The sequence below is a fragment of the Lampetra fluviatilis genome, chromosome 4 (genome assembly GCF_964198595.1).
Source record: "Lampetra fluviatilis chromosome 4, kcLamFluv1.1, whole genome shotgun sequence".
In the NCBI taxonomy this organism is placed as follows: Eukaryota; Metazoa; Chordata; class Hyperoartia; order Petromyzontiformes; family Petromyzontidae; genus Lampetra; species Lampetra fluviatilis.
This window is the reverse complement of record NC_136278.1, coordinates 18,113,945-18,141,645: the sequence shown is the minus strand read 5'-3', so window position 1 is coordinate 18,141,645 and position 27,701 is coordinate 18,113,945. Positions and strand designations below refer to the sequence as shown.

The window sequence follows — 27,701 nt, the reverse complement described above, 5'->3', positions numbered from 1 at the left end:
TTTCCGCGGCCCCTTGGCTTGGTCGCGCTGAGTGGAGGAGCCCGGCCGCTGACGCTGGGCTCCAGCGGGAAGGGAGGCAAAGACGGCCGGGACACGTGACAAGAGAGACAAAGACGGCCGGGACACCAGGTGAGAGAGACAAAACTGTTGGGACACGTGACGGGAGAAACAAAGACGGCAGGGACACGTGACGAGAGAGACAAAGACGGCAGGGACACGTGACGAGAGAGACAAAGACGGCCAGGGAAGCTGTACACTGCTGTCGTGTCGACCCATCATCACCACTCGTGGTGGTCGTGATGGTCGGGCCCCACGGTGGCAACCCGCGTCGTCTCTCAACGTCAATGCGACGACCACGCTGGTGGTGGTGCCGGTAGTTGTTGGTGGTGGTGGTAGATGGTGGTAGTTGTTGTTGGTGGTGGTGGTTGTTGTTGGTGGCGGAAGTTGTTCGTGGTGGTGGTAGTTGTTGTTGGTGGTGGTAGTTGTTGGTGGTGGCGGTGGTGGTGGTGGTAGTTGTTGGTGGTGGCGGTAGTTGTTGTTGGTGGTGGTAGTTATATTCTTAGGTTTTTTTCGGTAAAGTCACGTAGGTAAAAAATAAAAATTAATAAAAGTAAAATAAAATCAAAATCACGACGTTTCGGAGGCAACACAAGCTTCCGTCTTCAGGTGGAACCGTCACAGCACGATAGCTGTATCAAGTAAGAGAAATTCCAAGAAAACCGTCCTTGTATATATGCTGGTTGAGGGTGGGAGGAGCCAAGGCAGGCCCCTGGATATTATTATTGTGAAGTTGGTGCGGCTAAAGCCGCTGCTAGGAATGAGCCTTTGTTGTGCAGACTGGTTGAACCGGGAGGTTCCAAGAGTTGTTAAGGTGCGGCTGCTGTTAAGGTGCTGCTGCTGTAAATGGGACTGAGCCTTTGTTATGTAGATGAAACAGCACTTTGCTACGTTGCTGGGATTAATTCTAGATTTGCCAAATATGTGTGGTAAAACTTAAAGCAGGAAACCAGTGTGTGAAAAATGAAGAAGAAACTATAGGGTAACTGAAGAATAGTGCCTGTCAAATAAGATGGTCCAAATATGTGTAGTAAAATCTTTTTTGCATGGTTAATAACATCTTTCCAATGATTACTAAGTTTGTACCCATCATCACGGTTGAAATTATGTTTGTGTTTGTATATTTGGATGGCTCCGTGTACAAACCTTTGATGGTAGCCAGGAGGTTTGCACAGTACCTTGGTCTCGGAAAAGACAATTTCATGAGAGCCCACAGCATTGTAGCAATGATCGGCAACGGCGGAAGAATCAGTTTTGCCGTGTTTCAGATCTGACTTGTGCTCGCGGACACGATCAGAGACATGACGTTTCGTTTCTCCAATGTAGCAATCACCACAGCTGCAACTCAGTTTGTAGACTCCAGGGTATTGTAAGTCAGGAATGACATCTTTCACAGATAGAATTACATCACGGATTTTACGTACTGTACTGAATCGGACTTGGATCTTATGTTTGTTTAGAATTTTGGAGATCTTTTTGGTCACGCCTGCTATGTATGGCAACGTGATAGTTTTGATCGGAGTTTCAAGTGGCTGTTTCTGTATGGTGGGAGAAACAGCTTGGCGGATGGTGCGGTCAAGAGTATCCGTTCATCCTGAGGGCCCGATGTACGTGTCTTAATTCACTGGCCAGGTGGTGTTGGTCAGAAATGCCATGAGCTCTGTGGTATAGCGTTTTTGATGAGAGAATTCTTTTGAGATGGGTGGTGGTGGGAATCAGGTGGTAGTTGTTGTTGGTGGTGGTAGGTGGTGGTGGTGGCGGTGGTAGTTGTTGTTGGTGGTAGTTGTTGGTGGTGGTGGTAGTTGTTGTTGGTGGTGGTGGTGGTGGGGAGCGGTGGCGCAGCGGTTAGCGCAACGCTACGCTACCAACCCGAAGTTCGATTCCCGCTCACGCCACCCACCGGCGACGATCCTGGGTCGACTCAGCCTCAAATGAGTGCCTGGTGCGGTGTGCGGTAAACGTCGCCACTGGGGGAGACAAAGGCGGCCGGGCGTGGTTGCTGGCCACCCACATTCCTCGTGTGCCATAGGCGCTGCTGCTGCTGCTCGCTAACAGCCCCAGCAGTCTCTCACAGGCGACACGGGGCATCTCTTCCTGTCTCCGTGTCACGCGTCTCTCTCTTTCCCTCCACTACCCTCATGCTTTGTTCCCTGCTCTCTCTCTCTCCTGCCCGTGGCTGTGAGCCGCACCGTCGTACCTGGCAACACGGACCGGTGGAACACTCCGTTCTGCATGCACGCCGCTGTTCATTGCCAAGTGGAGATTTCGTCGCTTTGATATCGGTCCACCTCCGGTGCTTCTTCTGTTCCGATCTCGCGTGGTGATGGCAGCAGCAGCGATGAGTTCTATGGGAAACTATTTTTTATTTTGTAATTTACACGCTTTTTTATTTTACTCACTCTTGTCTGTTGTCGTATCCTCAAAAAAAATATTGTAACTCAATTTTAACCCACTTCCCAATGTGGTATCGACTGCAAACTTGGTAGACTTATGTCTTACTGATGACAATACCATATTCTATCATTAAAAAGAAAAATAAACATTTTAAACAATCTTTTTTATATGTTATGTTTCGGCTTGGGTCTAATTGTCCACGCTCAACTCACGTTGGCTGTAAGTCACCACGGCCTCTTACGTTATGCCAGCTTCGGGGCCACTTCCTGGAGTCGTGGAGTTCTGCCATTACGAGTAGGGTACATTTCATTAAAGCGTGTTTTTCAAAGTATTTTTAAATATTACTTATTTAATTTGACAAGGCAAATGACAACTGAGCTACGTAGCTCATTTTCACAAGTGACCTGGCTAGCACAAATTATAGCTCCACGAAGCGGACTTATCATCGTCATCGTGTGGACATTTACAGCAGCCAAAAATACTTGAAACCGTGATGTTGAGGCTAAATGCGGATGGGAGAACCCCCGGAGGACCCGGGGAAAAAATCCACGCGACCACAGAGAGAGAGAGACACGCAAACTCCAAATATACAGAAACAGGTGTCAGGGTCGAGTTCGAAACCACGACCTCCTGCATACTAGGCGAGGTAGTTAACATCTCCTCGGCACCGTGGCGCCCAGTCAGGCCCACAGTGAGTGTTTTTGTTGAGTTATCCGTGAAGATTTATCACAGTCCGAGGTGAGCGCCGTGGAATTAACAAGTTTGCAAAACCCGCTCCAGAAAAGCAGCATTTTATCTCAAAGCCTCGCCACGTGTCCCACCGTTCCCTCTTCAAGGTGTACACCCTTACAGCTTCCCTTCTCCTCTGCAAGACACGGAACAGTCGAGGGTAGAGAGGCTGACTATACATCAGCCGGGGCGTCCATCACACACACACATATACACTGGATAAAGGTCATGGTGCTGCGGTCAATTGCTTGCTCACGCCACGGTATTTGGTCTACTCTTACACGCAGACCAGGCGTGTTGGGAGAGCCTAGATATAGAGAAGAGAGTTGTAATCGCGACTGTCTATGGGTGGAGAGAGGATGTGAATTGCGGATTAGGGGGCCGTCCATAAATGACGTCACGCACCTAAGGGGGGAGGGGGGTCAGACATTTGTGAATTGTTATAACAACACAAATTTTGATTAATTTTCATTATGAACTTTTTGATTATTGAAATGTATTAAGGTCACCTTATATTTACAGTATAGATTATATTACAATGTTAAACATAAGAAGTCAAACTACGTCACACTTTTTTAATACTATTATTATGTTACGATAACATTTATAATAATATAGAGAGAAAGTTTTGGGTACAAAGATATCAAACAGCCATTTTTGAGCATGGAGGGATAATTAATCACGGAGTACCGACTAAATAGACGTCATTCGGCAAGCGTACAATAGCCAACGCGTCCTCCATGATTAATTATTCCTCCATTAAATTTTAAGTTTTTTGTACCCAGAAAATGGCGTCGTGCTTCTTTACACCATTGTCCGACTATGAACCATGAGTGACTGAATTTAACCATTTAGGATCTTTGATTTAACTACAGAGTTCCCTTATGGAAAGATTCAGTATATCGCGTGCACGATTTAGTATTTTACGTGCAAAAAATGATCAATTGTGCACAATGAAACCTCTGACCCTTAGCCGTCAAGGCGTGGAGGGGTTTCGCGATGGTAGCAAACCCGGCGGCAAAACGGCGATAAAAAGACGCGAATCCTCTAAAACTTCGCAACTTCCCCACCGATGTGGGGGTCGGCCAAGTCCGAACGCACGCTGTTTTCTCGGGGTCCGTTGCAATGCTGACAATGTGACCGAGATACCGCACGGATTTTTGCAGGAGGTGACATTTTTGGGGCTTAAATTTGAGATTTGCCGCGCCCATTTTCTTCGAACGTACGGCTGAAGACGATAATATCGTCGAGGTATATCAAGCATCAGTCCCACTGCAGTCCAGCTAGGACCAACTCCATCAGTCATTGGAATGTAGCCAGCGCAGAGTGGAGCCCCATCGGAAGCCAATTCAATTCTTAAAGGCCCTGTATTAAAATTCTAGAACGGACAAGAGACCCATCTCTACTCTTTGGTTCTTTCGGTAAAGTCACGAAGGTAGAAATAAAATAAACAAATCACGACGTTTCGATCGCAACATAAGCAATCTTCATCAGGTGGAACAACCACAGCAAGAAAAAATGCTGAAGTAGGCGAGAGAGCTGCCGTGGCAAGAGGTTACAGTGAGGGAAAAAAGTATTTGATCCCCTGCTGATTTTGTACGTTTGCCCACTGACAAAGAAATGATCAGTCTATAATTTTAATGGTATGTTTATTTGAACAGTGAGAGACAAAATAACAACAGCAAAATCCAGAAAAACGCATGTCAAAAATGTTCTAAATTGATTTGCATTTTAATGAGGGAAATAAGTATTTGACCCCTCTGCAAAACATGAATTAGTACTTGGTGGCAAAACTCTTGTTGGCAATCACAGAGGTCAGACGTTTCTTGTAGTTGGCCACCAGGTTTGCACACATCTCAGGAGGGATTTTGTCCCACTCCTCTTTGCAGATCTTCTCCAAGTCATTAAGGTTTCGAGGCTGACGTTTGGCAACTCGAACCTTCAGCTCTCTCCACAGATTTTCTATGGGATTAAGGTCTGGAGACTGGCTAGGCCACTCCAGGACCTTAATGTGCTTCTTCTTGAGCCACTCCTTTGTTGCCTTGGCCGTGTGTTTTGGGTCATTGTCATGCTGGAATACCCATCCACGACCCATTTTAAATGCCCTGGCTGAGGGAAGGAGGTTTTCACCCAAGATGTGACGGTACATGGCCCCGTCCATCGTCCCTTTGATGCGGTGAAGTTGTCATGTCCCCTTAGCAGCAAAACACCCCTAAAGCATAATGTTTCCACCTCCATATTTGACGGTGGGGATGGTGTTCTTGGGGTCATAGGCAGCATTCCTCCTCTTCCAAACACGGCGAGTTGAGTTAATGCCAAAGAGCTCCATTTTGGTCTCATCTGACCACAACACTTTCACCCAGTTGTCCTCTGAATCATTCAGATGTTCATTGGCAAACTTTAGACGGCCATGTATATGTGCTTTCTTGAGCAGGGGGACCTTGCGGGCGCTGCAGGATTTCAGTCCTTCACGGCGTAGTGTTACCAACTGTTTTCTTGGTGACTATGGTCCCAGCTGCCTTGAGATCATTGACAAGATTCTCCCGTGTAGTTCTGGGATGATTCCTCACCGTTCTCATGATCATTGCAACTCCACGAGGTGAGATCTTGCATGGAGCCCCAGGCCGAGGGAGATTGACAGTTCTTTTGTGTTTCTTCCATTTGCGAATAATCGCACCAACTGTTGTCACCTTCTCACCAAGCTGCTTGGCAATGGTCTTGTAGCCCATTCCAGCCTTGTGTAGGTCTACAATCTTGTCCCTGACATCCTTGGAGAGCTCTTTGGTCTTGCCCATGGTGGAGAGTTTGGAATCTGATTGATTGATTGCTTCTGTGAACAGGTGTCTTTTATACAGGTAACAAGCTGAGATTAGGAGCACTCCCTTTAAGAGTGTGCTCCTAATCTCAGCTCGTTACCTGTATAAAAGACACCTGGTAGCCAGAAATATTTCTGATTGAGAGGGGGTCAAATACTTATTTCCCTCATTAAAATGCAAATCAATTTATAACATTTTTGACATGCGTTTTTCTGGATTTTGTTGTTGTTATTCTGTCTCTCACTGTTCAAATAAACCTACCATTAAAATTATAGACTGATAATTTCTTTGTCAGTGGGCAAACGTACAAAATCAGCAGGGGATCAAATACTTTTTTCCCTCACTGTATATAGGTAATAAAGGGGGGAGAAGCAAGGGGGGAGAGAGAGAGGGGGGTGGAGCAGGGGAAGGGGAGCTGCGTGAGCGCTAGGGGGAGAAGAAGTGAGGCTGTTGGGGGGGGAGTAGGCGGGGCTAGAAGTGGGAAGCTGAGTGTGGGACACGGGGGGGGGGGGAAGTAACTCGGGAAAATAAACTAGTACCCGGCCGGTATGATGGAAACAACCATAACTAGTTAAGGCTTTACCTGGTTAATAATATCCTTCCAATTACATCTCAATTTGTATCCATCTTCTTGGTTGAAGTTATATCTATGTTTTTTATCTGCACGACTTCATGAACAAACTTTTGATATTTGCCCGAAGGTTTGCGGAGTACCTTGGTCTCGGAAAAAACAATATCATGCGATAATTGTTTTTTTACCCTTCTATCTGGCAACAAAACTGACACCTTTTTACAAGGAGTCATGTTTGCATAGACCGCAATACCTGCAGTCATAATACAAACAAAAGACATAACTCTGATAATGTGCACTGTCCTTGAAGTTGATTGGTCCACACCCGAGACAGCTTTCCTTAGAGCCTAGTCTCACATGGGTTGGACCAGATGACGCCTTTTGGCGTCATCTGGACGCCTTTTGGCGTCATCTGGTCCAACCCATGTGAGACTAGGCTCTAAGGAAAGCTGTCTCGGGTGTGGACCAATCAACTTCAAGGACAGTGCACATTATCAGAGTTATGTCTTTTGTTTGTATTATGACTGCAGGTATTGCGGTCTATGCAAACATGACTCCTTGTAAAAAGGTGTCAGTTTTGTTGCCAGATAGAAGGGTAAAAAACCAATTTTCATATTTTTACTGGCAAATGAGGTTCCCATAATATCATGCGAGCCCACAGCGTTATAGCAATGGTCAGCCACGGCAGAGGTATTGGTTCTACCGTGTTTCACATCTCTGTTTGCATCACAAAGTTTGAACGTGGATGACATCCTTCCTCGCTCTTCAAATCCTTATCGGTCGATTCCATATGACTTGTACTGCAATCAGTGCTTAGCGCTAGGATTTGCAAGAAATATCACACATACTTCGCGTCGTTAGTCATGCTGCGCAGCCACTCTGTATCACACAAGCAGGAATCAATGATTATGCAGCCCAGACGCATCAGGCCACGGAGAGTCGCTGCACGTCGGCAACGTGAACTAATGGTTGTCATCGTGAACGAAGAAATGGAGAGAGTGCAGATTGGATAGACGAAGAAGAGCTTGATCTGAATGGAATATGCATTCCACGTAATGAAGAGATCCATGCTCTCCCTATTTATTCCATGAAGGAGCATTTTGATTCTCCATAGGAGAATGGATATGCATACATTTTGTATAGTTTTGAATGATTGTTATTAAACATTTTGATTCTAATGATTTTACCAGGGATTTTCATTCCATGAAATTAATATGTCATTGTTATAACTGTACTCTCCATTTTTCTTCGTTCTACTACAAAGTTTCAAGTTTTTTTTTTTATATCATGGGACGCGTCCTCTCGTCTAACACCGTTTGAGACGAGGCTCAAAAGAAAGCTTTCCAACGCCTCCTTTTTAATAAATGTTTTCTCCTACAACATCAGAGTGCAGCGCCACATTAAATACGCACTAAAATTACAATAGTTTAAAGTGATTTGAAGCATGTTTTATTTTAAAAATGGAAATGTGTCTTTTTTTTGGGGGGGGGGGGCGGGGCAGAGCTTTGTGACGTCATATTTGAGGGGGGGTCTGACTTTTTGTGACGCCGTGTGACGAGGGGGGGAGGGGGGGTCAAAAAACGGCTAAAATCGCGTGACGTCATTTATGGACGGCCCATAACGACGCTTTGAGAAAGACGGAAAGGCGAAGTGAGACGTCACTGACATCTCACCCCTCTGAGGCGCTCTTCACCACCCGTGGGTTCTGTTCTTAGCTGAACAAGAAACACATCCTTCGCCTGCGTTACTACTACGTATGTTTTGCATTGTCCAATTACATTTTAAACATCCCAATTTCCACCACCACTCCCACCATTACCAATACCTGTGAACCCATACGGTTTACCCAGTATTCTTGTACAGAAAAATGTAGTTTTCAGGTCCATACGGCGTACAGACATTTCAATACGGGCAACAACAAAACATTGTCTATGTGTTTGTGTTTCTCCCTTGTGATGGGACTTTGTAAGATGAACGTCGAGATTTGTAAGGGGCACGGGGTGACCAATTAGGTCTGAATTGGTCTGTAATGAGGTAGGGCACTGATAAGGAGTTGACAGGTATGCTACTCATCGGATCGTTGTGGGGGGGGGCAAAGTTTCACCTCTACTCCTGCGTGTGCCGCTGGACGGGAGGTGATGGCACGGAGCTTAGCGACGTCATGGGCGTCACGGGCTGTGTGATGCTGGGCGTGGCTTGTAAGGCGGTTTCCCACCTTTGGCACGTGTTTCATGCTGTATATTAGTGTGTTGTGTGTTAGTACGGCACGTGTTTCATGCTGTGTATTAGTGTGTTGTGTGTTAGTACGGCACGTGTTTCATGCTGTATATTACTGTGTTGTGTGTTAGTACGGCACGTGTTTCATGCTGTATATTAGTGTGTTGTGTGTTAGTACGGCACGTGTTTCATGCGGTATATTAGTGTGTTGTGTGTTAGTACGGCACGTGTTTCATGCTGTATATTAGTGTGTTGTGTGTTAGTACGGCGCGTGTTTCATGCTGTATATTAGTGTGTTGTGTGTTAGTACGGCACGTGTTTCATGCTGTACATTAGTGTGTTGTGTGTTAGTACGGCACGTGTTTCATGCTGTACATTAGTGTGTTGTGTGTTAGTACGACACGTGTTTCATGCTGTACATTAGTGTGTTGTGTGTTAGTACGGCACGTGTTTCATGCTGTACATTAGTGTGTTGTGTGTTAGTACGGCGCGTGTTTCATGCTGTATATTTGTGTGTTGTGTGTTAGTACGGCACGTGTTTCATGCTGTATATTAGTGTGTTGTGTGTTAGTACGGCACGTGTTTCATGCTGTATATTAGTGTGTTGTGTGTTAGTACGGCACGTGTTTCATGCTGTAAATTAGTGTGTTGTGTGTTAGTACGACACGTGTTTCATGCTGTATATTAGTGTGTTGTGTGTTAGTACGACACGTGTTTCATGCTGTACATTAGCGTGTTGTGTGTTAGTACGGCGCGTATTTCATGCTGTATATTAGTGTGTTGTGTGTTAGTACGGCACGTGTTTCATGCTGTGCATTAGTGTGTTGTGTGTTAGTACGACACGTGTTTCAAGCTGTATATTAGTGTGTTGTGTGTTAGTATGGCGCGTGTTTCATGCTGTACATTAGTGTGTTGTGTGTTAGTACGACACGTGTTTCATGCTGTACATTAGCGTGTTGTGTGTTAGTACGGCACGTGTTTCATGCTGTACATTAGTGTGTTGTGTGTTAGTACGGCGCGTGTTTCATGCTGTATATTAGTGTGTTGTGTGTTAGTACGGCACGTGTTTCATGCTGTATATTAGTGTGTTGTGTGTTAGTACGGCACGTGTTTCATGCTGTATATTAGTGTGTTGTGTGTTAGTACGGCACGTGTTTCATGCTGTATATTAGTGTGTTGTGTGTTAGTACGACACGTGTTTCATGCTGTACATTAGTGTGTTGTGTGTTAGTACGGCGCGCGTTTCATGCTGTATATTAGTGTGTTGTGTGTTAGTACGGCACGTGTTTCATGCTGTACATTAGTGTGTTGTGTGTTATTACGGCACGTGTTTCATGCTGTACATTAGTGTGTTGTGTGTTAGTACATCACGTGTTTCATGCTGTACATTAGTGTGTTGTGTGTTAGTACGACACGTGTTTCATGCTGTACATTAGTGTGTTGTGTGTTAGTACGACACGTGTTTCATGCTGTATATTAGTGTGTTGTGTGTTAGTACGACACGTGTTTCATGCTGTACATTAGTGTGTTGTGCGTTTGTATGGCACGTGTTTCATGCTGTATATTAGTGTGTTGTGTGTTAGTACGGCACGTGTTTCATGCTGTACATTAGTGTGTTGTGTGTTAGTACGGCACGTGTTTCATGCTGTACATTAGTGTGTTGTGTGTTAGTATGACACGTGTTTCATGCTGTACATGAGTGTGTTGTGTGTTAGTACGACACGTGTTTCATGCTGTATATTAGTGTGTTGTGTGTTAGTACGACACGTGTTTTATGCTGTACATTAGTGTGTTGTGTGTTAGTATGGCACGTGTTTCATGCTGTATATTAGTGTGTTGTGTGTTAGTACGGCACGTGTTTCATGCTGTATATTAGTGTGTTGTGTGTTAGTACGGCACGTGTTTCATGCTGTGTATTAGTGTGTTGTGTGTTAGTACGGCACGTGTTTCATGCTGTATATTAGTGTGTTGTGTGTTAGTATGACACGTGTTTCAAGCTGTATATTAGTGTGTTGTGTGTTAGTATGGTGCGTGTTTCATGCTGTACATTAGTGTGTTGTGTGTTAGTACGACACGTGTTTCATGCTGTACATTAGTGTGTTGTGTGTTAGTACGGCACGTGTTTCATGCTGTACATTAGTGTGTTGTGTGTTAGTACGGCGCGTGTTTCATGCTGTATATTAGTGTGTTGTGTGTTAGTACGGCACGTGTTTCATGCTGTATATTAGTGTGTTGTGTGTTAGTACAACACGTGTTTCATGCTGTATATTAGTGTGTTGTGTGTTAGTACGGCGCGTGTTTCATGCTGTACATTAGTGTGTTGTGTGTTAGTATGGCACGTGTTTCATGCTGTACATTAGTGTGTTGTGTGTTAGTACGACACGTGTTTCATGCTGTACATTAGTGTGTTGTGTGTTATTACGGCACGTGTTTCATGCTGTACATTAGTGTGTTGTGTGTTATTACGGCACGTGTTTCATGCTGTATATTAGTGTGTTGTGTGTTAGTACGGCGCGTGTTTCATGCTGTACATTAGTGTGTTGTGTGTTAGTATGGCACGTGTTTCATGCTGTACATTAGTGTGTTGTGTGTTAGTACGACACGTGTTTCATGCTGTACATTAGTGTGTTGTGTGTTATTACGGCACGTGTTTCATGCTGTACATTAGTGTGTTGTGTGTTAGTACGGCACGTGTTTCATGCTGTACATTAGTGTGTTGTGTGTTATTACGGCACGTGTTTCATGCTGTATATTAGTGTGGTGTGTGTTAGTACGGCACGTGTTTCATGCTGTATTTTAGTGTGGTGTGTGTTAGTACGGCACGTGTTTTATGCTGTATATTAGTGTGTTGTGTGTTAGTACGGCGCGTGTTTCATGCTGTATATTAGTGTGTTGTGTGTTAGTACGACACGTGTTTCATGCTGTATATTATTGTGTTGTGTGTTAGTACGACACGTGTTTCATGCTGTACATTAGTGTGTTGTGTGTTAGTACGGCACGTGTTTCATGCTGTATATTAGTGTGTTGTGTGTTAGTACGGCACGTGTTTCATGCTGTATATTAGTGTGTTAGTACGGCATGTGTTTCATGCTGTATATTAGTGTGTTGTGTGTTAGTACGACACGTGTTTCATGCTGTATATTAGTGTGTTGTGTGTTAGTACGGCGCGTGTTTCATGCTGTACATTATTGTGTTGTGTGTTAGTACGACACGTGTTTCATGCTGTACATTAGTGTGTTGTGTGTTATTACGGCACGTGTTTCATGCTGTACATTAGTGTGTTGTGTGTTAGTACATCACGTGTTTCATGCTGTACATTAGTGTGTTGTGTGTTAGTACGACACGTGTTTCATGCTGTACATTAGTGTGTTGTGTATTAGTACGACACGTGTTTTATGCTGTATATTAGTGTGTTGTGTGTTAGTACGACACGTGTTTCATGCTGTACATTAGTGTGTTGTGCGTTTGTATGGCACGTGTTTCATGCTGTATATTAGTGTGTTGTGTGTTAGTACGGCACGTGTTTCATGCTGTACATTAGTGTGTTGTGTGTTAGTACGGCACGTGTTTCATGCTGTACATTAGTGTGTTGTGTGTTAGTATGACACGTGTTTCATGCTGTACATGAGTGTGTTGTGTGTTAGTACGACACGTGTTTCATGCTGTATATTAGTGTGTTGTGTGTTAGTACGACACGTGTTTCATGCTGTACATTAGTGTGTTGTGTGTTAGTATGGCACGTGTTTCATGCTGTATATTAGTGTGTTGTGTGTTAGTACGGCACGTGTTTCATGCTGTATATTAGTGTGTTGTGTGTTAGTACGGCACGTGTTTCATGCTGTGTATTAGTGTGTTGTGTGTTAGTACGGCACGTGTTTCATGCTGTATATTAGTGTGTTGTGTGTTAGTATGACACGTGTTTCAAGCTGTATATTAGTGTGTTGTGTGTTAGTATGGTGCGTGTTTCATGCTGTACATTAGTGTGTTGTGTGTTAGTACGACACGTGTTTCATGCTGTACATTAGTGTGTTGTGTGTTAGTACGGCACGTGTTTCATGCTGTACATTAGTGTGTTGTGTGTTAGTACGGCGCGTGTTTCATGCTGTATATTAGTGTGTTGTGTGTTAGTACGGCACGTGTTTCATGCTGTATATTAGTGTGTTGTGTGTTAGTACAACACGTGTTTCATGCTGTATATTAGTGTGTTGTGTGTTAGTACGGCGCGTGTTTCATGCTGTACATTAGTGTGTTGTGTGTTAGTATGGCACGTGTTTCATGCTGTACATTAGTGTGTTGTGTGTTAGTACGACACGTGTTTCATGCTGTACATTAGTGTGTTGTGTGTTATTACGGCACGTGTTTCATGCTGTACATTAGTGTGTTGTGTGTTATTACGGCACGTGTTTCATGCTGTATATTAGTGTGTTGTGTGTTAGTACGGCGCGTGTTTCATGCTGTACATTAGTGTGTTGTGTGTTAGTATGGCACGTGTTTCATGCTGTACATTAGTGTGTTGTGTGTTAGTACGACACGTGTTTCATGCTGTACATTAGTGTGTTGTGTGTTATTACGGCACGTGTTTCATGCTGTACATTAGTGTGTTGTGTGTTAGTACGGCACGTGTTTCATGCTGTACATTAGTGTGTTGTGTGTTATTACGGCACGTGTTTCATGCTGTATATTAGTGTGGTGTGTGTTAGTACGGCACGTGTTTCATGCTGTATTTTAGTGTGGTGTGTGTTAGTACGGCACGTGTTTTATGCTGTATATTAGTGTGTTGTGTGTTAGTACGGCGCGTGTTTCATGCTGTATATTAGTGTGTTGTGTGTTAGTACGACACGTGTTTCATGCTGTATATTATTGTGTTGTGTGTTAGTACGACACGTGTTTCATGCTGTACATTAGTGTGTTGTGTGTTAGTACGGCACGTGTTTCATGCTGTATATTAGTGTGTTGTGTGTTAGTACGGCACGTGTTTCATGCTGTATATTAGTGTGTTAGTACGGCATGTGTTTCATGCTGTATATTAGTGTGTTGTGTGTTAGTACGACACGTGTTTCATGCTGTATATTAGTGTGTTGTGTGTTAGTACGGCGCGTGTTTCATGCTGTACATTATTGTGTTGTGTGTTAGTACGGCACATGTTTCATGCTGTACATTAGTGTGTTGTGTGTTAGTACGACACGTGTTTCATGCTGTACATTAGTGTGTTGTGTGTTAGTACGGCACGTGTTTCATGCTGTACATTAGTGTGTTGTGTGTTAGTACGACACGTGTTTCATGCTGTACATTATTGTGTTGTGTGTTAGTACGGCACATGTTTCATGCTGTACATTAGTGTGTTGTGTGTTAGTACGACACGTGTTTCATGCTGTACATTAGTGTGTTGTGTGTTAGTACGGCGCGTATTTCATGCTGTATATTAGTGTGTTGTGTGTTAGTCCGGCACGTGTTTCATGCTGTACATTAGTGTGTTGTGTGTTAGTACGGCACGTGTTTCATGCTGTACATTGGTGTGTTGTGTGTTAGTACGACACGTGTTTCATGCTGTACATTAGTCTGTTGTGTGTTAGTACGACACGTGTTTCATGCTGTACATTAATGTGTTGTGTGTTAGTACGACACGTGTTTCATGCTGTACATTAGTGTGTTGTGTGTTAGTACAACACGTGTTTCATGCTGTATATTAGTGTGTTGTGTGTTAGTACGGCGAGTGTTTCATGCTGTATATTAGTGTGTTGTGTGTTAGTACAACACGTGTTTCATGCTGTACATTAGTGTGTTGTGTGTTAGTACGGCACATGTTTCATGCTGTACATTAGTGTGTTGTGTGTTAGTACGGCACGTGTTTCATGCTGTACATTAGTGTGTTGTGTGTTAGTACGGCGCGTGTTTCATGCTGTACATTAGTGTGTTGTGTGATAGTACGGCACGTGTTTCATGCTGTACATTAGTGTGTTGTGTGTTAGTACAGCGCGTGTTTCATGCTGTACATTAGTGTGTTGTGTGTTAGTACGGCACGTGTTTCATGCTGTATATTAGTGTGTTGTGTGTTAGTACGACACGTGTTTCATGCTGTATATTAGTGTGTTGTGTGTTAGTACGACACGTGTTTCATGCTGTACATTAGTGTGTTGTGTGTTAGTACGGCGCGTGTTTCATGCTGTATATTAGTGTGTTGTGTGTTAGTACGGCACGTGTTTCATGCTGTACATTAGTGTGTTGTGTGTTAGTACGGCACGTGTTTCATGCTGTACATTAGTGTGTTGTGTGTTAGTACGGCGCGTGTTTCATGCTGTATATTAGTGTGTTGTGTGTTAGTACGGCACGTGTTTCATGCTGTACATTAGTGTGTTGTGTGTTAGTACGACACGTGTTTCATGCTGTATATTAGTGTGTTGTGTGTTAGTACGACACGTGTTTCATGCTGTACATTAGTGTGTTGTGTGTTAGTATGGCACGTGTTTCATGCTGTATATTAGTGTGTTGTGTGTTAGTACGGCACGTGTTTCATGCTGTATATTAGTGTGTTGTGTGTTAGTACGGCACGTGTTTCATGCTGTGTATTAGTGTGTTGTGTGTTAGTACGGCACGTGTTTCATGCTGTATATTAGTGTGTTGTGTGTTAGTAAGACACGTGTTTCATGCTGTATATTAGTGTGTTGTGTGTTAGTACGGCGCGTGTTTCATGCTGTACATTAGTGTTGTGTGTTAGTATGGCACGTGTGTCATGCTGTATATTAGTGTGGTGTGTGTTAGTACGACACGTTTCATGCTGTACATTAGTGTGGTGTGTGTTAGTACGACACGTTTCATGCTTTACATTAGTGTGTTGTGTGTTAGTACGACACGTTTCATGCTGTACATTAGTGTGTTGTGTGTTAGTACGACACGTTTCATGCTGTACATTAGTGTGGTGTGTGTTAGTACGACACGTTTCATGCTGTACATTAGTGTGGTGTGTGTTAGTACGACACGTTTCATGCTGTACATTAGTGTGTTGTGTGTTAGTACGGCACGTGTTTCATGCTGTACATTAGTGTGTTGTGTGTTATTACGGCGCGTGTTTCATGCTGTATATTAGTGTGTTGTGTGTTAGTACGGCATTTGTTTCATGCTGTATATTAGTGTGGTGTGTGTTAGTACGGCACGTGTTTCATGCTGTATATTAGTGTGGTGTGTTTTAGTACGGCACGTGTTTTATGCTGTATATTAGTGTGTTGTGTGTTAGTACGGCGCGTGTTTCATGCTGTATATTAGTGTGTTGTGTGTTAGTACGACACGTGTTTCATGCTGTATATTATTGTGTTGTGTGTTAGTACGACACGTGTTTCATGCTGTACATTAGTGTGTTGTGTGTTAGTACGGCACGTGTTTCATGCTGTATATTAGTGTGTTGTGTGTTAGTACGGCACGTGTTTCATGCTGTGTATTAGTGTGTTGTGTGTTAGTACGGCACGTGTTTCATGCTGTATATTAGTGTGTTGTGTGTTAGTACGACACGTGTTTCATGCTGTATATTAGTGTGTTGTGTGTTAGTACGGCGCGTGTTTCATGCTGTACATTATTGTGTTGTGTGTTAGTACGGCACGTGTTTCATGCTGTACATTAGTGTGTTGTGTGTTAGTACGACACGTGTTTCATGCTGTACATTAGTGTGTTGTGTGTTAGTACGGCACGTGTTTCATGCTGTACATTAGTGTGTTGTGTGTTAGTACGGCGCGTATTTCATGCTGTATATTAGTGTGTTGTGTGTTAGTACGCACGTATTTCATGCTGTATATTAGTGTGGTGTGTGTTAGTACGGCACGTGTTTCATGCTGTATATTAGTGTGGTGTCTGTTATTACGGCACGTGTTTCATGCTATATATTAGTGTGTTGTGTGTTAGTACGGCGCGTGTTTCATCCTGTACATTAGTGTGTTGTGTGTTAGTACGACACGTGTTTCATGCTGTACATTAGTGTGTTGTGTGTTAGTACGACACATGTTTCATGCTGTACATTAGTGTGTTGTGTGTTAGTACGACACGTGTTTCATGCTGTATATTAGCGTGTTGTGTGTTAGTACGGCGCATGTTTCATGCTGTACATTAGTGTGTTGTGTGTTAGTACGGCGCGTGTTTCATGCTGTACATTAGTGTGTTGTGTGTTAGTACGACACGTGTTTCATGCTGTATATTAATGGGTCTTGTGTTAGTACGACACATGTTTCATGCTGTACATTAGTGTGTTGTGTGTTAGTACGACACGTGTTTCATGCTGTATATTAGCGTGTTGTGTGTTAGTACGGCGCATGTTTCATGCTGTACATTAGTGTGTTGTGTGTTAGTACGGCGCGTGTTTCATGCTGTACATTAGTGTGTTGTGTGTTAGTACGGCGCGTGTTTCATGCTGTACATTAGTGTGTTGTGTGTTAGTACGGCACGTGTTTCATGCTGTACATTAGTGTGTTGTGTGTTAGTACGACACGTGTTTCATGCTGTATATTAATGTGTTGTGTTAGTACGACACATGTTTCATGCTGTACATTAGTGTGTTGTGTGTTAGTACGACACGTGTTTCATGCTGTATATTAGCGTGTTGTGTGTTAGTACGGCGCATGTTTCATGCTGTACATTAGTGTGTTGTGTGTTAGTACGGCGCGTGTTTCATGCTGTACATTAGTGTGTTGTGTGTTAGTACGGCGCGTGTTTCATGCTGTACATTAGTGTGTTGTGTGTTAGTACGGCACGTGTTTCATGCTGTACATTAGTGTGTTGTGTGTTAGTACGGCGCATGTTTCATGCTGTACATTAGTGTGTTGTGTGTTAGTACGGCGCGTGTTTCATGCTGTACATTAGTGTGTTGTGTGATAGTACGGCGCGTGTTTCATGCTGTACATTGGTGTGTTGTGTGTTAGTACAGCGCGTGTTTCATGCTGTACATTGGTGTGTTGTGTGTTGATAATTCCGTCGTCGGATAGCGCGCAGCTCCTCCGCTGCTGGACGTCTGGTCTGTTCTCAGTGGGTGCTGTCCTCTTCCTCACGGGCGGCCGGTCAGGCTCTTTCCACTGCTCCGTTCTCTCTCTTTGCTTTCGCCTTTGGCGTGCAGCTGACAGCTTCACACGGGCACCCGCTGATGCCCCTCGCGCCCTCACTTAAGGGCTGCGCTGGTTCAGGTTCACTTCGTTCTGCGAGAAGCGACACCGGGTATCGGTGTTTGCTCTCTCGCGACGGCACCGCCAGCCGGAGCACGGCTCAAACCCAGCCTCGACCCAGACTGAACTCAGACTTCTGCGACTCTAACGACCCCTCCTCGTCACATCTCTCCTCGAGGCACGACCCATGGTTGGCGTCGATGTCTCGGCAAGCCTCCGCCCCAACTCCCTTGTGAGCCTCCCTCGCAACGCTGCGTCGCAAGCCGAGTCGAACCAGACTGAACTGCGTGATGTGCGTTTGTGCTTAAAACCCAAAAACGTGAAAAACCCCTCCCCTCTGCCCTCTCTGCACATCTCTTGCGAGAGAAAAACAAACAGAAAAAAACAGACACCCCAAGAATGCCAGGCCACAGACCCCCCCTCACGACCGCCCTAACCCCCCACTCCCCCTGTGTGGGTCATCCCGAGGCCAGACCCCGCCATATGTATTTATGGCTGGCATGTGTTTGTCGAACCGTGGGAAGACAAAGGTGGCCGGGGAGGTCCTGACATTTGCTGTTTAATGGCATTCCTTGTTTTTCAGATGCCCGGCGTGGCCTGTGAGGAGTAGCGGGTTGTTTTCATTATTTAATTAAAAAATATATATATTGGCCTAATTATTCTTAATATAAATTTTAGGAAAAATGGGCATAAATACAACATCCTGACGGGGACGCCGTGCGCGTGATGCCGCCCTCCCCCCAGGGCGCGATGCTCAACTCCTCAGAGAGCTGCCCGGCCTCCGGGCTGGAGCGCCCCGAGGTGCTGGGCTGGCTGCTGGAGGCGTGGACAGCGTGGACGGGCCTGGAGGGCCTCGACGTCTGCCTGGAGTACGCGGCCCACCTGCTCTGGGTCTTCACACCGCTGCTCGTCGTCTTCATCCTGCCGCTCTTCATCCTGCTCTTCCTCTACCTCTCCATCCTCTTCCTGCACGTCTACGGCAGCAAGAGCGTGCTGCGAACGGCCTACTCACACAGCTTCTGGGACGGGGCGCGCAAGACGCTCGCCGCGCTCTGGGACGGCCACGCCACCATCTGGCATGGTGAGCCGCCCCTGCGGCACCCCAACTATTAAACGAGAAATATTTTTTATTTTTACAGGCAAGGTCCCATTGGGCTACGACGTAGCTCGTTTTCAGAAGCGATCTGGCCGCCACAAATGATGGCTCAATGAAGTGGCTGATCGCGTGGAAAGTTATCGTGGCCAATTATTCTTAAATGCGTGATGTTAATTCTAAATGCGAAGGGAAAAACCGGAGAACCCAGAGAAAAATCCACACGACCACTCCAAATATACAGCGTCAGGGTCGAGAATGAACCAATGACCTCCTTTATACCAGGCGAGGCAGTTAACACCTCGCCACCAGGGCGCCTCCACATGCGGCAGCTGTGGTGGTGACGGTGCTGGTGGTGGTAATGTAGCGGCGGTGCCGAGGGTGGTAGAAGTGGTTGAGGTGGTAGTGGTGGTTGTGAGGGTGGTGGTGATTTTGCGCTACGAACCTGGCGATCCAAGTTAGATTTCCGCTCACGGCCAATACCAGTGACAATTATCTTAACCAGTCCTGGGCCTCCCCTAGGTCGACTCAGCCTCAATTGAGTACCTTACCTGGTGCGGTGTGTAAATATCGCCACTGGGGAGACAAAGGCGGCCAGGCGTGGTCCTGGCCACCCACCTCCTCGTGTGCCGTGCCAATCTTCATAGGCGCTCGCTAACAGCACTTGCACCGACAGTCTGTTAAGACTACATGGGGATCTTTGCCTTTATCTCGTTGTGTGTGCGTTGACTTTACAGGCTACGAGGTTCACGGATTGGACAAGATCCCAGACGAGGGCCCGGCCCTGATCATCTACTACCATGGCGCCATCCCCATCGACTACTACTACCTGGTGTCCAGGCTCATTCTGCAGAAAGGCCGGACCTGCCACTCGGTCGCCGATCACTTCCTCTTCAAGATCCCCGGTGAGCGGCTCAGCGGGCCACCCCTCCCCAGACCCACGCCACGGCCACCCCCTCCCCACACCCACGCCAAGGCCACCCCCTCCCCAGACCCACGCCACGGCCACCCCTCCCCACACCCACGCCAAGGCCACCCCCTTCCCAGACCCACGCCACGGTCACACCAGACCCACGCCAAGGCCACCCCCTCCCCAGACCCACGCCACGGCCACCCCTGCCCCAGACCCACGCCACGGCCACCCACTCCACGGCACCGATGCCAAGAGCTCTCACCTGCTCTCTCACCGGCTCGCTCGCCGGCTCGCTCATCGATTCGCTCACCAGCCTCCGCGCGACCGTGCAAGCATGGCCGGTCGAGCTGTTGAACCGTGCATCGAGCGACGTTTGTTGCGCGCGTGCAGGCTTCCGGCTGCTGCTCGAGGTCTTCTTCGTGACGCACGGCCCCAGGGAGGAGTGCGTGCGTGCGCTGCGCGCCGGCCACCTCCTCGCCATCTCGCCGGGCGGCGTGCGCGAGGCGCTCTTCAGCGACAATGCCTACCGCATCGAGTGGGGCCGCCGCACCGGCTTCGCCCAGGTCGCCATCGACGCCCGAGTGGTGAGTGGCCGGCTCGTCGGCAACGGCGCCCTCTCCCTCGTCGCGAGCGGCGGCGGCGGCGGTGGCGTTGTTCGTGCGAACCCTTGACATCGGCCTCGTTGACGTCTTGAACACTGCTGTCATCAACGTCGTCGTCGTCTTGAGTGCTGTTATTGTCGTCTCCGTCACGAACATCGCGATCGTGGTTATTGTCAATATCAGTACAAACGTCATCATCGACATCATCAGCAGCAGCAGCTTAATTTTTATAGCCAGAATGTAAAGGAGCAGAGCATCATCATCAGGAACAACGGCATCATGGTGATGTTGGTATCATTACAATCTTCAATGACAGACACACTATCAACATCATCAAAAGAAGCATCATATCATTATCACTAATGAGTGTCATTATCATGGGTGTCATTATGATGGCTGTAATCATTCTCATGGCCACCATCATCACAACCATCGTCATGATCATCATCTCGTGTGAGTTGATATTGAATTGGAAACGTTACTGCATAGCGCTGCATCTACCGCACGACGGTGAAGCTGATCATGCGTTGTGGCAGCGTCTCTTCTGTCAGCTTGCGTCAGTGTGCCACGTGTGTGTGTGTCTTCGTCTGTGCGTTTTTTTTAGCTCGTTCGTAACTTTGCGTGGTTTGTGTTTTTCTCCGTGCGCAGCCGATCATCCCCATGTTTACCCAGAACATTCGGGAGGGCTTCCGCACGCTCGGAGGACTGAGTGAGTGCCCCTGCCAAACGCCACGTCGCCCTTGGGCGTCTCCACTGCTTGCCTCACCACGCAGCCCTGGGTCGTCCCCACCTCATTCCTCACCACGTAGCCCTGGGCAGTCTCCACCTCATTCCTCACCACGTAGCCCTGGGCAGTCTCCACCTCATTCCTCACCACGTAGCCCTGGGCAGTCTTCACCTCATTCCTCACCACGTAGCCCTGGGCAGTCTCCACTGCTTGCCTCACCACGCAGCCCTGGGTCGTCCCCACCTCATTCCTCACCACGTAGCCCTGGGCAATCTCCACTACTTGCCTCACCACGTAGCCCTGGGCAGTCTCCACCTCATTCCTCACCACGTAGCCCTGGGCAGTCTCCACCTCATTCCTCACCACGTAGCCCTGGGCAGTCTCCACCTCATTCCTCACCACGTAGCCCTGGACAGTCTTCACCTCATTCCTCACCACGTAGCCCTGGGAAGTCTCCACTGCTTGCCTCACCACGCAGCTCTGGGTCGTCCCCACCGTTTGGCTCACCACATAGCCCTGGGTCGTCCCCACCATTTGCCCCGCCGCCACCGCCGCCGCCACCAACTCGAGTCCCAATCACCCCTTCCATGGGATCGCGCCGCTGCGGATGTTGCTGCGGCTGCCGCCATTCTCGAATCTTAAGCCACATTCGGAAGAACGCTGCTTTCGAGCGGAGTGGAACAACGCGGACGTCCAAAATAAACACCTGCTCACTCGAGACCCCAAAATATCGTACCTCCGAGCTTTTACATTCCCCCGTCGAAGACAATTGCGGTGGAGCCATCATCCGCATCAGAACCTCACCACGCTGATGCTGCACCGTGCCTCCTTGATAAGTGGAAAATTCCAGAACAAGCCACAGCAGTGGCATTGTGGCCATGCAAACCAAACAAAACTCACTGTAGCCTCTGTTCCTTCAGTCCTTCAGCAGAAGTGGGAAAAGCGAAAGGACATTAACTCTCTCTCCTAAAGCCCTCTCTGTCGTGGCCAGCAGACCTCGACATTGGCGTTGAGCTCTTGAACATATTGCTGCCATCACACGCACGAATAGAATAGCATTTTATTCGTAATAAAGGTTTTTGGGAGAGGTCGCGTAAGTATAAATGTGTCATAATACCCTCCACCGCCCGACACAGCCAGTAAAGTTTGAAACGTAAACAAAACGCACCAATTAGTTACGACATTAGCCCACCGGTGTGTTGGAGAGTAAAATCCACAATATTTACAATTTGAATACGACGTTTCTGGAAACATTTCTGCTTAGGATGCCGCTTAAATGCGTAAACGCGACGCGCAGAGTTCGGATTTGCACGGTCCCCCTGCTCAAGTGAGCAACACAAAGGTCCCTCTGTTAACTCTCTTGGACCCTTGGGAGGAGTGGTGTTCGGGAGTGCCTATTAAGGCTGGCACGGTTTGCCGAGCACCGTTGCGTGCGACAGACCTCGCGTGGACGCTTCGAAGCCCAACCCACGCGGTATCAGCCGCTATTTGTTAACAGGTCCTGGCAAACTTTGTCAATGAGATATTTGTGTTTCTATACGCTCGACGGGCGCAACAGGGCCGTGCAACAACAAAGTTAAACTGTAATAAGTGCATAGTAATAATAACAAGCGTTGCTTTATATACATGGGAAAAGCTCACCAAGTCTCTGCTTTTGCAGGAGTGTTGCGCTGCCTGTACGAGCGATGCCGCCTGCCCTTGGTGCCCATTTACGGCGGCTTCCCCGTGAAGTTCCGCACCTACCTGGGAGATCCGATCCCCTACGAGGCCGGCACGACCGCCCCGGAGCTCACCGAGAAGGTGCCCGCCTGCCCGCCTGCATTGTGACCGTGGTTACCGCGTCTGGCCAACGCGTAACTTGCGGTTCCATTTGTTTTGGCAGACCAGGCAAGCCCTGCAGAGGCTGATAAACGAGCACCAGACGATCCCGGGGAACATCTTCTGTGCTCTGCTCGACCGCCTGAGCCGCCGCACCAAGGACGAGGAGTGATGCTGGCGTGGTGGCGACGACGACGGCGGCGGCTGACGCCCATTGGGGCGACCTCGGCCTCGACCTCCTTGACCTCCTCGTCATCCCAAAGCGCGAGCTCGTGGAGGCCGCCGGGCCCCTTGCCGCCACGAGCACGCCCGGCTCGCGGCGCAGGTTGCCGCGGGACGTTCCGTAACCGGCCCTCGCGGGTTCTCAGGGGCTCGCGAGTCGATCGCCACTCCTCGAACGGGCTCATCGGGTCAAACATCTTTGTGTATTGCCAGGGTCGCGGGAACATATTTTACGCGCCGTGTCGCGTAGACCGCACATCGGAAATTGCGCTCCAGGCCTGCGTCAGACGTTCGGTACGGTGTCGTGGTTCACTGGCACGCTGCACTTTCTGACAGTTCTGCCGCTGTCTGTGTGGGGGTCCCTGTGTATGGGGCACCACGGTGGCGAGATGTTAACTCCTTCACCTGGTATGCAGGAGGTCGTGGGTTCGATCCCAAGCATGACGCCTGCTGTATATTTGAAGTTTGCGTGTCTCTCTCCCCGCATTTAGAATCAACATCACGCATTCAGCTGCTCTAAATGTCCACGTGATAAGCCACTTTGTTGAGCTGTCATTTGTGGCCAGGCAGCTTCTGAAGAAGAGCTACACAGCTCGGTGGGCCTTAAACCTGGCGAAATAAAAAATAGTGGAAAAAATATAGAGGCCACCTGGGCTTAATGCAGGTGCCCATGTGTACGCTGGCGGAGAGGAAATGCCCGCACGCTGCGCTGTGCTGATGATCGCAAGCAAGGGCGAGACCGGTGGCCATGCGACTGTGAAGGGGGGAGGGGGGTGGGGGGCACCACAGCTGTGGGTCCTCATCCCAGCTGCTGCGAGGCTGCGTGAATCCACACGGGCGCTCTGGTAAGCGTGCAAAACGCCTCGGGACTCGCGATCTGTCGGGAGCCCCGCGAGTGTCCACGAGTCCCGACCGTGGGCTTCGAGAGAGGTACACTGGACGTGGTGGTGGGCTGTGTGCGGTTGTACTTTCTGGGTCGACGACCCGGAAAAAAGCGCCCCGGTTGCTTATGTCCCAGTATTTGCGTACAAAGCACTTCCGAAGCTACGTCAGTGCAGTCAGGGGTCACCGCGCTGGCCCTTCTGAACGGCGTGCGGGAGGAACACGACTCATGAGGGCGGTGGTGCCTTTATCTCTGGTTACTTACGATTCGACTCCAGAGGAGGGGAGAGAGAGGTGCTGGGTCGGCACCTTACCCAGGCACAGGCCAGCACCCACACCCTCCTTGCGTTTGCTGCGTCCTGGTTGGGGGGAGAGTGCTCTTGGAATTGATGGCGTGAGTGAGTTATGCAACATCTGTGCGAGCAGTGGAAATGTAGAGAAGGAGAAATGTCACCCGCCGTGGAGATGGAGCCACCAAATCGGCTCGTATGCAGTTGCCTTGTGGATCGATGCATTGCTGGATTGAGAGGTGGCGGCGGCGGCGGCTTGGAAGGCTTTCATCCGGCAGTGGATCGACCATGGCTGATGACGCCGATGAGCCCATTAAGCATCCGAGTTACTCTTCTCAAAGGGACCATTTCCGCTTCTGGCACGGTGATCACAGAAGGCCCTGCTGGGTTTTTCCATCTCTCCATGCCTTTGTCTCTGACCTCCATCACGTGGCTGTCGTGGTGAATTCACGCTCAGGTTCTTAAATGGCAATCGCTAAACTGGTGACCATCCATGAACCGGCAACTGTTGTCAGAATCGGTTATCGGTTCTGCAGGTCAGGAATCGGTAACCGATTCCAGTGGGATTTTTAGTCACGGACGCACCGATTTAATCCTTCACCGTTGGTTCAACTGCCGTGCCCGGGAGATGGAGTCGAACCGGTGACCTGTGGATTGAAAACCCGGGGTGGTGACCTTGACACCACCGCTGTGGCCTCTTCCTCCGTTTCTCAGAAAGCTAAACGCGTTGTGTTTATTGCTTTCGACGTCTCTCTGTGTGCGGCGATCCGTTCACCGTTTTTTTATCGTAAAATATTTTAACATCCTTAGTCCGCACGGAACACAGTCATTTAAGTAGAAGTGGTGCGTTTCATGACGCGCCTATTGTCCGTGAGAATTGTATATTTTTGACACACATCGCACAGTACAACACATTCCGCAAACGTAGAGTCTTGTTCGCACATATCAGGTTCGTCGCAGCCCAGATCCGACCGCGACGGTGATTCTGGAGTGTGTGTTACCCGTGCCAGCACAGTACACGCAGGCTCCGTGTGCACGGTTGCCGTCAAGACGTCGGCGCAATTCCGCAGATTTTCGACGTGCAGTGTCTTTTGGCGTCACCGAGCGTGCGGCGGCGGTGGTGAACATTGCGGGATAGCTGCGAGTAGCCGCGTCACGTTGGGTAGGTCGCGTGTCCACGTGCGCCGAGCCGGTGCGTATCGACGTCGTGGTTTGATTTCCCACTGCAGCTGCTCACTGGTCCGTGTGAGAGTTTTCAAGCTCGCACTGCGTTGCGAGGTCGATGTTTAATGACCTCGTCATGTCACAAGCCATTGTGTGCCATGGATACCATTTCCCAAAATTCAGTATGACTAAATACTCTCATTTTTGTCTGTGCAATTATGAATTCCCGGGTCTCGTTTGTAAGAGAATCACACTGGGTGGGCAGTCACCTGGCTAAACAAACCTCAATCGCTTATGATAATTGTAAAAAAAAAAAATCAAAGTGTAGAAATGCGGTGATATGAATGAATGTATAATGTGCTGCCTGTGACTTGACAACCACGTTACGTTAAATGGGCGCCGAGTGTTTATATCAGGTACAAACGAGTGCAATCTGTCAATGCGCGTGGTGGGCCGACCGTACATTTGTTGACTCGGCGGTAAGGGAAGCGTGCGTGTCGTTTGCGATGCCAGTGGGAGTGGGTCTACGCCGCCAGGCCTTCGCAGGGCTGTGGGGGGGGACCGACGGCGTCGCTCGCACTCTCTGCCCACGTCCAAGTCCGCGGCGTAACGACGTGGCAGGCGGCGACGTGGCCGAGCGGCAAGCGCGTTCGCCGCTTGCTGGAGAGGCTCGCGGTTTTAAAGACGGGCGGCCGGCCCCGGTTAATGCTGCGGGCGTGTATTAACCGTAAATACGTCGCACTGTCTGTTTAGTGGTCGATGTTGAAAAAGCTCCCGTAGTGTTATTTCAAAGATAGCAGGAGGCTGTGTGTGTGCACGCCAGCGTTTGCGGTCCAAATTTGGAAACGACACCACAAATGAGCGAATCGAGGTAAAGCCACGGAGCAACGTCGTGCCCTTTCCGTCAAACTGCTGTCGACGAAACCCCTCTGCGAGACGTGGCGCCTTGCTGATGGCCTTCTGCTGTAAGAACGGCTCGAGTACCGAATGGACTGGCGGGGCCTTCGATTTAACGCATGGCCTTTGAAATGGCTTGTTCAGAGACGGGAGTCGAGCCCACAGCGGAACGGCGATAACCCCGCGATGCCTTTGGCTGCTTTACCCGTTGGCGTGTTTGAACGCCTTTGGTTCGTGCTCGTTCTGGGGAGTTTTTGCAATTGGTGGGCAATTGTCGAACAGAGATGGAGCCCGATTGCCTGGGCGTCGGCGTGCCACGTGGGGTGACTGCACTTCCGTGACAGGTTTCACTCCTTGCGGATTTCCAAGCAAATGCAAAACAAAGTCCCGAGGATGTTTTTATAAAACAAATCTGGAAGGTCACTGGTGTTGTGGATGAATTGGGTTCTGGGCCATGCAGTACAAGTTGAAAATCATTCCATAGCAACGGCAGAGCCAGAGGTGGATCTGGTTTCCTGCCAAGCGGGGTCGAGGGGGGCCACCGAGCAAAGCGCCGCTGAAGAGTGGGGTACAGATTTCCCTCGTTATTCACAAAACTTGCTCTCCGCGATTTTGGCAATCCGCGAATCGCATCGAGAGAAAGTGATGAGCGACACTGTTATGAGAGAAAGTGATGAGATCAACAGATGAGAGAAAGACGGAACTTCTCTAAGCTTTAGAAATATCTACGATATCCGCAGGACAATATCCATTATCCGCGGAATTTGCTATACACGAGCATCTGCAGAACGTGTCCCTCACGAATAACGAGGGAATCCTGCAGTTGGCTTTCAGCGGGGAAGGGTGAGAAGTCTGGTTTTTCCCACGCGTGTACGACGCCGCGTGTTTGACGCGTGTACGACGCGCGGTCACTTGGGGTCAAGCCAGGACGCGGTCCGGCTTTTGTACATCGCTTTGTGAAGTCCGCCTCTGGGAACTAATGTAATCCTCCCTCTGCTCACGATAAAGCTGTTGCATTTTACCTCGTCACATTATCGCATGTGCTGATGTTTTTTTTGTTAGCTGAGTAGAATCATTCGTACGCTTGGCACACCAACCGCATCTGATCGATCGGTCGAGCGGACTGATTGTTTTGTCACCACCGCACTGCAGGTCACGCAATACTCGCTCAC

The 27,701-nt window shown here is 48.2% G+C and overlaps 1 protein-coding gene across 2 annotated transcripts; it reads left to right on the top strand.

Moving 5' to 3' along the window:
- LOC144931619 (DGAT1/2-independent enzyme synthesizing storage lipids-like) lies at nucleotides 1-27,549 on the top strand. 2 transcript variants are annotated; one of them, XM_078855700.1, is made up of 7 exons: nucleotides 1-129; nucleotides 18,666-19,002; nucleotides 19,752-19,919; nucleotides 20,318-20,511; nucleotides 21,178-21,238; nucleotides 22,917-23,056; nucleotides 23,144-27,549. In XM_078855700.1, the coding sequence occupies exons 2-7, from the start codon at nucleotides 18,672-18,674 to the stop codon at nucleotides 23,627-23,629; spliced, it is 1,380 nt and encodes a 459-aa protein (XP_078711826.1). In that variant the 5' UTR covers nucleotides 1-129; nucleotides 18,666-18,671; the 3' UTR covers nucleotides 23,630-27,549. The 2 variants fall into 2 exon arrangements, with proteins under 2 accessions (XP_078711826.1, XP_078711827.1); XM_078855701.1 differs by having other exon boundaries at nucleotides 23,139-23,386.
- The last annotated feature ends 152 nt before the right edge of the window (nucleotides 27,550-27,701 follow it).